We start from the raw sequence: 15463 nt of genomic DNA on the forward strand, positions 1-15463 counted from the left end.
CCCCCATGTTACTTTGGTATCACTACAGGTCACATTGGGAAAAGCTAATGCACATAAGATGGTACTAGGTGCTAGTAACATTTCTCTCACATTAACAGAATTTCAATGATATAATCCATCCTTTCCTCTTCTTTTATATCCTATCTTTCCTCCCTCCTAGACTTCCTTTACTTATAGTATACATGAGTAATCTGAAAATCTTGATTTTGAAGCAAAAGAATGTGGGGAAGAGATATGTAAATAAAGTCAGGAGTATCACACATTTCATTAGGTTAGGGTAAAGTACATGTAATTTATTATTTTTTCAGTTTCTTTTGATGAATATTACTCTCTGGTAAAAGAAGAGTATTTTATCATTTTACTATTACATAAACATTAAAAAGGAAACATAAATGTGTATAAAGGAACCCAATTATTATTACTTTTTTAAGTAGGCTCCATGTCCCATGTGGAGCTTGAACTCACAACCCTGAGAACAAGAGTCTATCATCTGAGCCAGCCAGATGTCCCTAGGAACCTATTAAAATGCAGATATGCTTATCAATTAAAGGGCAGAAGAAACAAATGAATAAATTAATGAGCTAGCAGCACAAAGCTGTTTGAACTGCATGTGGGTAGAAATGTTTCCATTTCCCCAAGAATCCTTGAAAATAACACTTTTGTAGAATCTTTTAAACATGATTCTGAAGTAGATTAATAAATGCTATAAATAACTTTGAAGGAATAATTAAATAAAGATATTAAGCAACTTTGAGATAATTTACAGTTTAATTTCTAATCAAGGTCATATTTACTTGCTTGGTATTACTGAAATAAAAGTGAAATCCTGGGACTCCCAGCCTAGAGGGCTGAAAGAAGATAATGAAAAGCAAAACTAGAAAGGAAAACTGGGAAGACTATTTTATAAGATGCTAAAATTTCTTTTAAAAAATAGTATGTTTATTATAGAATCATCCAAATAACCCAAAAGAAATTAATGGTAATTTTTAAAATTTTTCATAAAACACTGGGACCTGGACAAAAATGTTTATGGAATAAATGAGTATCTAGATTTAGAAATACTTCCAAGAACATTAAGTAAAGTGAACATGGAGCCAACAGAAGGTTCTGAGAATACTGTTTATTCCTTAATCCAGTTTCAATTGTAAGCCCTTAAAGTTTTCTAAATTAGTTAATTCAGCAAATACTGAGCACCCACCAAGTGCCACACAATGTATCAGACACTAGAACTATAGAACCTAAAACATTATCTTTTCCCTCACAGAGATTAGAGGATATATAAAAGAAAAAGTGATTAAATGGGATTAAGTAATATATTACAGAAGAAGTGATCTATTCAACGTGGAGAAAAATCAGGAAAAGAAAACAAAATATGGAAAAGTTTCAAATTACTTCATCTTAGAGCTAAAATAAGGACAGGCTACCCAGATAACCAAGCAAAGGGAGGGGAATCCACATGAAGAACATGGTAAAAATCAGACAGAAAGGGAGAGACTGCTCAACACGTATGTGCACTTGTAAAACTCCTGAAGGTTAAAGTGACAGGACAGGCAAAGTACATATGGGATTTGAGAGAAAGGTATAAGTCAGGTAAAGGGGGTTTGTACGCCCCCTAAGTTTTATAAAAGTCACATTCCAACAGAAAATGAGTACTAACATATTCCTTATCATCTACAATCCAAACACTATTCCATCCACATCAGGAAAAAACAAAAACAAAAGGTAGAAGGAATGATATCTAAAAGTCCTTTTAGCCTCTTAATAACTGGCCTATATGATTTTGCAGCTGCATCATTCAAAAATAATTATTAGAGCAAAAAACGGTAATTAAATTCAGAAGTACATGCATTTGCACCATATGTGTTTACTAAGTTTCCCTAGAGTTCAATTAAAATAAGAGGACTATTTGAAGAAATTGTTGACTTAGTATTAACCATATGATGAAAATATCCTGAGTTGCAATGGCAATGAACAGATTTCTGAAAACTAATCTTTATTTGATTATAGACATAGAAATTTGTGTAGTTCTGAAAAGTTCTATTTAAAGTGATTTTAATGTTATTGAAACAAAAATTAAGAAAAAAAATCTTATTTCCCACTGGGACACCAATTCAAGGCTTCTGAAAACTGCTGCCTCAGGAGGTTACATTTTTCTAATTAAAAAAATGTAATAATACCTTTATCAGAGCCAGCAATGTTTTTTAACTTCAAATAGTCATCAAAAACTAGCATTCCCAAACAATCACATTTTGTCACAGTAAAGAAAGCATTGTATAAGGATTAAACAAAATGACATTGTTTAGCTTTTCCTCTAAAGAGCTGCATTTTTCAGAGGATACAGTTTTTGTCAGTATGAATAAAAGTGACTGTTTTCAGAATAAGCAGCTGGCGGATAATCAACAGTTCTCACTAGCCCTCTGGACATCCTACATATCTAAAAACTAATTTCAAGTACGGGTTTTGCCGCATTTTTTTAGAGCAAGATAAGTTAAAAGCCTCCTCTTCTCTCAAAAGAAGACAAAACTTCCTCAAAAGAAGACAAAAAGGTTAAAACCATGCTATCTTTAACTTAGATTGTTATAAACAGTACAATCTCCTACCTTCCAAAAATTATTCATTGCATTTCGGCTGTCTTATTGGCTGAGTCAGAAAGCATTTGGGATAGTTTGTATAGAAAAAATGTGCTATTTTCTTTATTGTAGAACACCACTTCACTTCATCATTCACTTCTAAGGAAGAAATAAAAGAAGTCTAGGTTTCTTCAGTTATAGTACAATACTCATCTTCAAAAAAAAAAAAAAATCTAAAGAATTTCAAAGAGTAAACCCTGAAATACCCACTACATCACTAAGATTACCACCACCACAATTACTGAAAGATGTTGATGAAATTTTACTTCTTCTTTTCCCTTCTGCTCTCCACAATAAAAAGTGCCCCTTCACCCAAGGAAAGCTTTGTAAAGTACAGCTAATTCTCATTGAGATAATCTGGGTATCACTTTCAATAGGAGGCATGACCTTGCAACTACTGTCAACTGCTGCATTCTGCATGGGGCTGAATTAAGCATTTTTAGTATTTGGTCCCAGGATGCTACATCAGTAATAAGATATTTTTTTTAACTGGTTTCTTAAGTCAATGTATTCATACGGAACTGTAGATATATATGAATGAGCCCCTATTTTATAAAGAGCTATTTATTTTCAATTCAGAGAAGTACTGTAATACACATTCTAAATGATTAGGTTCTATAACATACCTAATAAAAAAAAAAAAAACTATATATAATCATCAATTTGGAAGCCCAGAAAATACAGTCATAGGTTTTGATCTGAAGATTATAACTAATAAAGTTAATAGTCAATCAACCCATGACTACGCTTAGAAAAAGAAATTCCGCTTTGGGATGAGATTCCAGTTGTTTTTCCACTAACTATGATAAATGTATCCTACTTCATAGTACCTCAATTGGTGATCCGTACTTCTTACTCTGGTGTATTCATGAAACTTATATTTTATACATTACATGCTGCCATGACTAAACTGTCCTTTATAAACCACATTAGAAATTTCACTCTCAACTGTCACTGAGTTACTGCACCATAGTGTGACTTATCAGTTAATAATTTAGTTTCTAAAAGGTCAGTGTAATGGTTAGTTGTATGTGTCAACAAGATTGGGCTAAGAGATGCCACAGTTGGTAAAACAGTATTTTGGAGTGTGTCTGTGAGGGGTTTCTCACAGAGATTGGCATTTGATTTGATAGACTAAAGAAGATCTACCACCCTTATCAATATGAGTGGGTATCATCCAATTTGTTGCAGGCCCAAATAGATGATCTTCCTGATATCCACCTCTCCTGCCCTGAGACATCAGAGCTCTTGATTCTTGGACCTTTTGACTCCAGACCATTAGCTCCCAGCTCCCTTGGTTCTGAGGCCCTAGGACTCACGCTGAATTATACCACGGCCTTCCTGGTTATCCATCTTGCTAACAGTAGATTATGAGAAACTTCTAGGTCTAATACAATCAGTATCTTTGCCACCTTTATTCTTAATCTATTTTACACCAATGGCAAGAAGCATAAAACATCAATGGCTAATACCTGCTGCTTACTTACTGTGTGCAAGGCACTGTTTGATAAGCATTTAACATTGATTATTTCATTTGATCCTCATAACAGTTCTATGATGTAGGAAACATTACAATTCCTATTTTACAGATAAAGAAATTGAGCCACAGGTAAAATAACTTGCCTGAGATCACACGGCTAACAATAAAAATGAGATTCAGCTCAATCAGAGACACCTCTGGAAGCAATAACATGATAGCTGCCCAGGGAAAATCCCAAGTCCAATTCATACTTGTATTGGTTGGTGATGGTGGTACTAGAAAAACTATATTTGTGAAACATCATCTGACTGATAAACTTGAGAAGTACATAGCCACCTTGGATGTTGAGGTCCGTCCTCTTATGTTCCATACCAACAGAGGACCTATTAAGTTCAGTGCAGGGGATATGGCTGGTCAGAAAAAACTTGGTGGGCTGAGAGATGGCTATTACATCCAGGCCCAGCGTGCCATTATAATGTTTGATGTAACATCAAGAGTTATTTACAAGAATGTACCTAACTGGCATGGAGATCTGGTACAAGTTTGTGAGAACATCCCCATGGGGCTGTGTGACAACAAAGTAGATGTTAACAAGAAAGTTAACTCAGAATTTATTGTCTTCCACTCAAAGAAGAACCTGTAGTACTGTGACATTTCTGCCAAAAGAATTAACTACAACTTTGAAAAGCCTTTCTTGTGTCTGCTATAAAACTAACTGGAGACCCTAACCTGGAGTTTGTCGCCATGCCTGCTCTTGCCCCACCAGAGGTTGTCAGGGACCTAGCTTTGGCAACACAGTAGAAGCATGATCTAGAAGTTGCTTAGACAACTGTTTGCCTGAATGAGGATGATGACCGGTGGGAATGTACAGTCTCAAAAGTCTAGTTTATTTGGATTTTTTAAAAGATTTATTTATTTGAGAGAGAGGGAGAATGAGTGAGCAGAGGGAGGGGCTGAGAGAGAGAGAGAAAATCTCGAATTGACTTGATGCTGAGCAAGAAGCATGACATGGGGCTTGATTTCTGAGATCAGGACTTGAGTCAAAACCAAGAGCTGGAAGCTTAACTCACTGCACCACCCAAGTGCCCCCAGAAGTCCAGTTTTATAGGCAGCTGTCCTGTGATGTCAGTGGTGCAGCATGTTTGCCACTTTATTATATAGCTGAACAGTACCTGTGCTTAATCTTGGGTATGCTGGAGGAGATGAATGGGCTTCAGAGTGAATGTGGCAGTTTTAAAAGTACCTTCAGTTTTAGGAACTGCATATTTGGCTGTTTTAGAATGCAACTGTGTCCTTTCTGAGTTTCAGATAAAAGACTGCTATAGTCACATCACAATATCCAGTGGTAAAATCTAATTTGTCACTGTCATTCCCATTCTTTTTAGTTGAGAAACAGAATAAAGTTGTATTTCAAATGAAAAAAAAAAATGGGACTCAAATGTATGCAGACTATTTCCACACCTTCATTAAAATCAATGTGTCTTCTCTATAAACTGAGGTCTCATATTTTTAACACAACTGAGACAAGACAGAAACCATTGGGAAAAACATGAGTAAGGACTCTTTAGCTTTAAATGGCTATAATACACTCTGTTGTTTATTTGTGAAGGAAAGACAACAGAGTTTAAAACATGTACAACAGACTACAATCTTACTCATTAAAACTGTATCTACAGTGAGGTATAATGGGAAAATTTCTAATATTTCTCTTTCTAAAATGAGAATCCTCAATTTAAACATTTTTACATGTACATGTTTTTTAAAACAATGCATCATATGCATAAGAAGAAGGCTTACTACTATACTATATAGCTTGATTTAACAAAACTTTATTGCTCTTCTACTATGCACTATGATACAAATTAGGTAATAACTATAATTAAAACATGAACTCTAAACATAGTTCACAAGTGAAACATATATGTAATAAAAAATAATGTGATAAACAGTAAAGGAGATATTTACAAAGTAGAATAGTGGCACATTGAGCTAAAATGATTCATTCTATCAGAGAGGGCAGAAAGAAAAGTTAGGCTTCCAGGAAAGATAACATCCTCAGCTAGCACTTAAATGTCACCTTGGACAGAGATCTTGAACAGAAGAAATAGTATATATAAAGGCACAAAGGTGTAGTCAGCATTGTACAAGAGACTTCAAGGAGGGGGTATGGCTGCAGCATAAAATTCAAGGCAGGAAGTAGGAAGAGAGTTGCTGGAGTATAGCTAATCATAAAATTCTATCAGAAACACTCAGACTCATGATGAGGATCCACTCAAGGGACAGGAGGTCTAATAAGCCTACATATTCATTCCAGAGTTGTGTTTTCACCATGAAAAATAAACATTCAATGACAGTATTTCCTTAAATTTTGCAGTAAACCACCTTCCATCCCCAACGAAAAAGTTATTTAAAAAAAAAAAAAGTATTGTAGTTTCTAGTTAAGACCAGACTGAGCCATAAATTACATAGCATAATAATGCAATAAACCTTAGAATCAGCAAATTTTAGTTTACTTTTAATTTGTCAGCAGCAAGAAACGAATGAAATATTACAATAATGTTTCCTTTTTGTTGAAACAATCTGCAATTATTACAGTTTTAGTTCTAGATCAAATCTTAAAATGGCTTAAATTCAAACTACTATAAAAAAAGACATAATTCTGAAGAGCAAGAAATCTACATTTGACTTCAATTTCTAATTTATTTCCCATTTAAAGGCAACTAAGAACTAAGATTTGGAAATGATATAGCAGTAACACCACCTATCATTTACAAAGTGCTCTACATTTCCAAACCCTTCTACAGTTATTTATTTTATTCCTTTAATAAGTTTATTATGGAAATGCCATTTTTTTCATGAAAAGCAAGGAGCAGAGACTTGCAGGGGTCTGTTCCTACTGAACAAATCATCTAAGATCTTGATCTTAGCTATGTCAAGTCCATGAAGTAATATCCCATGTCTATTCTCTAAGATATACACAAGAAACTACATGACACTCAAGTCTGAGGTGGTTCGGTAAAAGTAACAAGGCTTTTATACGAACCTCAGTGTGGCTCTTCGGCCAAGACCATCCAAAGCCAGATTTGCAAAGACAGCAGTAGAGGTATCAAAAACCTTTAGAGCAGCATTGATGATAAGGAGGGAAGTCCTATGGCAAACTTTGTTTTACTATCTGACCTAACCCACACCAGGGAGACAAACTTTGTACAGGTGACAGTGTTATCTTATTGCAAAAGAGAAATCCCATTGTCAACATAAATATACGTGTAGTATTGGTAATGGAAGAGTAAAGGCATAAAACTGAAGGTTAATGTTTCCATTCCTAGATTAGATCAAGCAATATTCTAATATTAAAGATTCAAGATTCAAGATTCCCAATAATCATGTGAAAATCCTTAGAAGCAATAGCAATCATTTTTATTCTTGTCAATTTGTTTACAGTGTTGTAAAAACTATAAATTGTGAGCTATCCCCCTTTTTGTACTGTCTGCTAAAAGTTTAAAGTCAATTTTGTAGCAGATGAATAAAAACTTAAACCTGTTCCTATCTTGCTTGCCTTCACCAACTTCCTATTTTCCTTTCATCCTCACCTTCTTTTTTTAATCTGGATGAATTCTGTAAAACTTTTAAAGCCTTTTTGAAATAGGGAGAATTTAAGGTAGATAAACTAAAAAAAAGTAACAAAAAGGAAAAAAACAAACATTACCTTTACATCAAAATTACAATCAAGTCTTCTAATTAACACGATGAAAGTGCCAGATGAATTGTCTTTGAGTGGTGGAGGCACTATGGGTTCACAGGCATTCTCTGGTTTTGAGTTAATCAAAAAACCCTGAAAAAGAATTGGCAAGAAGTGTTTTTTTCTCCGTTAAATTCCAAAATCAATTCAACTTACTTCCAAAAACATCATTTAGATTGCTTCATGTATTTTGCATTATGCTAGATGAATTATCTGGGAGCCACCACAGTTCCTATCCTCCCAAGTGCTCATAATCCCAGGACTTCTAAAGTAGTAGTATTTGATTTCATAAGCATTTAGTTTTTTTTAACTTCATTCCATTTCTACCACTGAAGTTTTTTTCTTTAATCATACATAAGCCCATCACTCCAAAGATAAACCACTATTAACATGTTGGTATATTTTCCAGTGATGATTGACATTTCTAAACCAAGTATGTACTTTTTTAAAATCAACTTTACATTATTCCATGTTATCAAACAATGAAAACTCACATTTCTAGATATTTGTCCTATAGAAATACTAGACCGAGTATATTAAGATATATGTAGAAAGGTGTTCCCTGCTACATTGTTTTTAATAGCAAAAGCTGGAAATCGTGCACATCATCACAGCAACCATTTTTTAAAAATTCAATAGGGCGCCTGGGTGGCTCAGTCCATTAAGTGTCTGTCTTCACCTCAGGTCATGATCCTAGGGTCCTGGGATCAAGTCCTACATTGGGCTCTCTGCTCAGCAAGGAGCCTGCTTCTCCCTCTTCTCTCTATCCCCTACTCATGCTTGCTCTCTCTCCCTAATGAATAAAATCTTTAAAAAACACATACAATAGAAAAACAATGGAGCCATTAAAAAGAATGAGGTAAATCTATACACACTAAGGTAAAAAGATATCCATAAGATAACTATTAATTTAAAGAGAAAATAGCAAGTGGCTTTCCCAGAAATACAGGATGGTTTGACATCAGAAGATATATTAACATAAAATGCTACATTAACAGAAAAAAAAATGTTACATTAACAGATGAAATGACTGTCTTAATAGATGTAAGACACTGAATAAACATATAAAAAGTCACCAAATTCAATAAATTTATAAGATGCAAACAGTTAAAGCTCTGACACAATAGTCTTCCTATATGGTATGTGAACTGATCACATCAACCACCTATCCACAGGATATGACCATTTCTCCTGCCTTGTCATGGGAAATGCTTTTGCATGTTCCAGGAATAAAATGCAGCATACCTTCATTTATTCATAAAATAGCTCCCCTTCTTGTTTCTATAAAGCACTTGGTTTTTACTTTGCAGAGAACTATAACTGTGGTTATCCTTCCGACAATGAATATTTGCTTCAATCATGTTAAATCTATACCCTGCTGCCTTTTCTGTACCTTTCTGCACACTTTTTGTTTTAATGACAAACCACATAGTGCCATTCTTTAAGATATTTGTAACAACAATCAAACTCAACCCATACAGTACCAACAAGGAATATAACTCAAATGAAGTGAAAATAATATGAACAGCTATGGCCTAATTTCCCATTAGGAAGTCAACTCCACTAGGATTGCCACCTAGTGGACAGCAATTGAAGGACACATCCCAATTTCAGATATGTCAGAACACAGTAATAAAATAAATGCACTCTGTAGAATCAATGAATTTATGGTATGTACAGATACACAAAAAAGATCTACAAGTGAAACTGGAAACAGGGTTCTGCATTTTAATAATCTGTTATTAAATAAATCTGTTATTTAAAAATAACAGATATTTTTATATCTGTTATGACAAATGTGTATTATTTTTAAGCATAAGAAAATTTACAAAAGTCAAATACACATAAACTAAAAGTCCCCCCAAAAATCAAGTTGCATTAACAGAAAATTGAATGAAGTCTTAAAAAACAGTTCTTAAATTATTAAATATCATCTTTTCCTGTAGACCATGCTAAAAGAATAAGTTGCTAAATCAACTAATTCCTATCCATCCGTGAGATGTGAGTCACTTAAAACTAAAAGCAAACTGGGTGCCTGGGTGGTTCAGTGGGTTAAGCCGCTGCCTTCGGCTCAGGTCATAATCTCAGGGTCCTGGGATCGAGTCCCGCATCAGGCTCTCTACTCAGCAGGGAGCCTGCTTCCTCCTCTCTCTCTCTGCCTGCCTCTCTGCCTACTTGTGATCTCTCTCTGTCAAGTAAATAAATAAAATCTTAAAAAAAAAAAAAACTAAAAGCAAACTAAGTAAAACTTTGCATCATCCATGAATTCTACAAGGTAGTGTGATGGGCTTTGTCAGTTAATTTGGCACAACTCCCTATCCCTTGAAAAAGAATGGCCGAGAAGGTGCTACCTGAAGCCAGGTCCCTGTGCTTACTGTCACCTCTCAGAGCCAGTCTCTTCTTATTGAAAGATGCTTGCTCTGTAATCAAAGATTCTCCTCATCTCTACCTTCTCACAGGGGCAGTTTATGCCAACATGTAGGAAGCCCAAGAAAATTACCAAGGTTGAGGATACTTAAAGTAGATGCCATCTATACTTTCTCTTTGTTGCTGTAATTCCCTGATGTTTAATAAGAATGCTGGACAAAAATAGTGCAGGCAGACTGGTACCTCAGTATCATCAAATGTATAATTCAATAGGTCTACAATATATAAATAGGTCGATTTCTTCTGAAAGCTTTTGTGACTACACATAAAGCAAAGTACAGGGCGCCTGGGTGGCTCAGTGGGTTAAGCCTCTACCTTTGGCTCAGGTCATGATCTCAGGGTCCCGGGATCGAGTCCCACATTGGGCTCTCTGTTCGGCAGGGAGACTGCTTCCTCCTCTCTCTCTCTCTCTGCCTGCCTCTCTGCCTACTTGTGATCTCTCTCTCTGTCAAATAAATAAATAAATTCTTAAAAAAAAAAAAAAAAAAAAGCAAAGTACACAAAATATAATTTTCCAGCTTGATGAATTTTTACAAACTAAACACACCTGTATTAGGAAATAGGACATTAACAGTGCTTCGGAAGTTCCCTTCATCCTCCCTGTCAGTCACTACTCTTCAAACCCTATTCCTGATGTCACTACATAGATTTCTAACAGCTTCATATTTTTTTTTTTTTTTTTTTTTTTTTTGGTCAGACAGAGTGAGCACAGGCAGACAGAGTGGCAGGCAGAGGCAGAGGGAAAAGCAGGCTTCCTGCTGAGCAAGGAGCCCAATGTGGGACTCGATCCCTGGAAGCTGGGATCATGACCTGAGCTGAAGGCAGCTGCTTAACCAACTGAGCCACCCAGGCGCCCTGTACTTTGCTTTATGTGTAGTCACAAAAGCAACAGCTTCATTTTGCCTAATTTCACAATTGACACAAACAAAACCATATAGTATAGTAAGTGGTCTTTTAGACTTCTCTCTCTCAATGCTGTATCTGTGAGATTCATCCCTACTGTTGAGCAACTATACTTGGAGGATATTTTACTGCCATTTCTATATAGTATTACATTGTGTGACTATGCCAAAATTTATTCTACTGCTGATGAGCATGAAGGTAATTTCTAGTTAGGAGCTATTACAAATAAGGGTGTTATAAACATTTCATAGACATTAACACATACACATCAGTTAAGTATGTACATAAAAATAGAACCATAGGATATCAAGCTGGATCATGGGGTATCGAGCTTTAGTAAATACTGCCAAGCTTTCCAAAGCAGTTTGGATCACCACTTTTTAACTGAAATATTCAAAAAAACCTAAACATATTCATGCTGAATATAATTTTGCTTTAATGGTTCAGAAGGTATTTAGAACTATAATATTTTAGGATAAACATTATGGAAAAAATTAATTTTGTTGATAAATTATACTGGTTAATAAGTGCATAATAGGTAGAAAATTTGATAAAGTGGTTTTGTTTCAAAGATTATTTCAGGCTGAAAAGCAACTTAACCTTCCTTCTCTTCAGTCTGCACTTAATGTTAAACTATATAAATAGTAAAATTAAGGTGCGCGTGGATGGCTCAGTCAGTTAAGCAGCTGCCTTCGGCTCAGGTCATGATCTCAGGGCCCTGAGATCAAGCCTCCATCTGGCTCCCTGCTCAGTAGGGAGTCTGCTTCTCCCTCTCCTTCTGTTGCTCCCCCTGCTTGTGCACGCCTGCACACATGCTCTCTGTTGAGTAAAAAAATAAAATCTTAAAAAAAAAAGTAAAATTAAGAAAAGTATATGCAATTATAATGTCAACAAAAATATTAAAAGGCAGCACTACATCTTTCCCTTTGTAGGAGTATAAAAGTTAAAAGCAGAACAAGAGAAAGAGGTGAGCTATAGTGTTAGTATCTAAAATTGTAAATTAACTAATTAACTGCAGTAACAGCAAGCAGTTAACATTTGTTGAGCCATGGCACTCAAAACTGTGTGTCAGACACTATGTTCTTTCAATGTTCTAATTCAGTTAATCCATGGAATAACCCAAGGAAGTAACTACTGTTACTATTCTTATTTTGAAGATGAGGAAATGAAGTCTCAAAAAGGTTGGGTAACTTGCCCAAGGTTACATTCACAGCAGGCATGCAATCCCAGGAAGTCTGACTCCAGAACCTATGTTCTGAACCACGATGTTATAGTACCTCCATTAAGATGACAAAACAAAATAAAACCCAACTAGGTGAAAACCAAAATGGGCAACAAAAAGAAGAATGAACATTAATAAAAACGAACAAGCCAAAATGTTAGTCTAAAAGGCGATTAAGGCTGATTCCAATATCTGATATAAATATTTCAAACAAAGATGTCAAAGGAAACTGTCGTAATTTTTACATTCCAGCACAGACCAAAGATTTACACTGATCAGACTTTATTAGCTAACATTTTCCTAATCTGAGACAGATGAATTTATTTATATCAACAACCTTCTATGATTTTAAAAATATCCACTGTTCTTTTCCCTAACTTTTTATCAGATCATTCTGCCAAAATTTACTCATAATTTTCACATACAGAACACATTTAATTCCTTTTTCACAAATAGTTGGAAATTATGCTCTTCTTACACAGTAAAAATATCCTTTAACCACTACTCATGTTATTTTAAGTTCTTTTAACACTATGCTCTGAATATACTGGTCTCATTTCATAAGGGCTCTTTGTAAGAGGATGAATAAGACTGAGTTCTTTCCAATATTAATTATTTGGCTATGGACTAACAGATCCAATAAGAGAAAAGAATAAACAACATGCAGTTCAACTGCATAGAACAGAGCAAATCATTCAAACTATAGGAGGCAGAGACAGAAAAAGTGGCATTTGACTTGGTTCTTAAGTTTTACAATATTTTAATCTGGGGCCAAAACCCAAACATACTACTATAAATGATCTGACCAGTATATCAACAGATAGCCAGGACTGGATCTTGGAATACCAAGGTTATCAGTGGAAAACCTGTGAAATCTGAAAGAAGTGTGTACTCTATTTAATATATAAATTTTAATTTCTCAGATTTGATAAAGGCACCAGGGTTATATAAAAAGGTTAACATTAAAAGAAACTGAGTAAAGAGTATATGGAAACTCTCTGCACTATTTTTTGCAGCTTTTCTATGTCTAAGTTCATTTCAAAAAAAATTTTTTATTAAATTTATTAATTTTTTAATAAACATATAATGTATTTTTATCCCCAGGGGTACAGGTCTGTGAATCGCCAGGTTTACACATTTCACAGCACTCACCATAGCACATACCCTCCCCAATGTCCGTAACCCCACCACCCTCTCCCGTCCCCCCTCCTCCAGCAACCCTCAGTCCACTTATTTAAAAAAAAAATTTTTGATAAATCAAACACATCAACATCAAGAAAGTAACAAAAAGAACTACCACGTTTTAACCTGCTCTTGACAGTGCACTTCTACTAACACACTCTGATATACTGATGTTTCTGGCAAACACACTACAGTTGTTTCAACAAATTTTTGACATATGCTGCTACTAAGCTATTTTTCGCCTTTTTTAAGTACCTATTTTTTAGGACTCAAGGACAAAACATTAGTATTTTAACCATTGCAAGCTTCATGCCATTTGCAAATTTGAGTCCTACCTTCCATGTCTTTCTGCACATCACTGAAGAAAGCACTGAATAAGACAGAAATTTGAGGGTTATATACTAATTAAGAGTTAAACCCTTAACTAAATTATAAGAAAAGATTGTTTAAAAAAACACACAAATCTAGATATTACATTTGTGGCATTTTTTAAATCAGTAATCAATTATCTTTCATCTCAAAAGTTGTATCTTCCCTTATGTATACTCTTAGAATTCTCCCAAGTAACTTTTTTGGTTATATATTTTACCAATGAGTTAGATTTTAGATCTTAATATCTGATTTAAGGATGTCACAAAAATACAATAAACCCATAAATAACTGAAAACATTAAATACTTAAAAGTGCTAAGTCAGCAAATACTATTTAGACCAACTATATAATTTTTAAAACATATTATTTCTGAAAAAGTTCAGAAATTATTAAAAACAAAATTAGGCTCATATCAATAGTCTACGAATGTCAAACCTTTAAATAAGGTCCCAGACTATTATATTTATTAATTGCACTGAGATTAAAAACAAAAAAGAAAAGCATAAAAATTTATAAAATGTTAATACACAGTTCTAAAATCACCCACCTTGAGAATTTACCCAAGTAAGAATTTTTGAATGATTTGTTTTAAAAAGATTTTATAATTAGCCTATATCAATTACCTACTAAGATGCTAAAATGAACTACTTCCTAGCCATGACAGAGTAACAGGGACTAGTTTTATCCTCTTGGTTTAAATAACTAGAAAATTAAACAGAGTATGAAACATCAGCTTTCAAAGAATGGATAACAGCACAAAACAGCAACTGCTAAGAAGAAATAAATAAATGCAATAACCCCTGCAAATACCTCAGCTCACTGCCTCAGAACAGGGCAGGAGAACCCAGAGTCTGTTGGTCTCAATAAGTTGAGGAGACAGGGTTCAGAGCATGGGGAGGCCAACGCAGCAAAGATTTTCTGTGGCACCATACTGGGGAAAAGGGAGCTACAAAGAAAGAGCTCTAGATACATGCAGAGGTATCCACTCAAGTCCTTGGCTGAGTAGTAATCTGCATTTTTGTGGGAAGGAGCTACCCAAAACTGAGAAAGAAAGGAGTAAACAGAACGATCCCTGGAGCCTACACAGATCTGGGAATTATCAGCCAGAGTGGGAAAACTCTCTAATACAGAATACCAAATAGAGTCCTCAGAAAACTATGGTCTCAGATGGGCCAAATGAGCCCTAAACATTTGAAATTAATGAAAATAAAAACACAACTTATCAAATTTGTGAGACACAACTAACATAGCACTTAGAGGGAAATTTATAGCACGAAATATTTATATTAGAAAAGAGGAAAAGGTCTCAAACCAATGGCCTCAATTTTCACCTAAAGAAACTAGGAGGGGCACCTGGGTGGCTCAGTGGGTTAAAGCCTCTGCCTTTGGCTCAGGTCATGATCTCAGGATCCTGGGATCGAGCCCCATATTGGGCTCTCTGCTCAGCGGGGAGCCTGCTTCCTCCTCTCTCTCTGACTGCCTCTCTCTGTCTCTGTCAAGTAAATAAA

General features: G+C 35.0%; 1 protein-coding gene and 1 pseudogene across 8 annotated transcripts in view; one reads left to right on the top strand and one right to left on the bottom strand.

Annotated features, from left to right (window-relative positions):
* The window catches only part of RNF13 (ring finger protein 13), a 193778-nt gene that overhangs the window by 72344 nt on the left and 105971 nt on the right, over positions 1-15463 (bottom strand). For 7 of the 8 annotated variants that reach the window (XM_059163783.1, XM_059163782.1, XM_059163785.1 and 4 more), the window contains one exon: positions 7817-7942. In XM_059163783.1, the coding sequence (XP_059019766.1) occupies positions 7817-7942 (126 nt within the window). Of the gene's footprint in view, positions 1-7816; positions 7943-13918; positions 13954-15463 lie in introns of those variants that run through there. The other variant, XM_059163787.1, reaches the window with a different exon arrangement.
* Positions 4322-4995, top strand: LOC131826040 (GTP-binding nuclear protein Ran-like; annotated as a pseudogene).

The sequence above is a fragment of the Mustela lutreola genome, chromosome 2 (genome assembly GCF_030435805.1).
Source record: "Mustela lutreola isolate mMusLut2 chromosome 2, mMusLut2.pri, whole genome shotgun sequence".
Lineage (NCBI taxonomy): Eukaryota > Metazoa > Chordata > Mammalia > Carnivora > Mustelidae > Mustela > Mustela lutreola.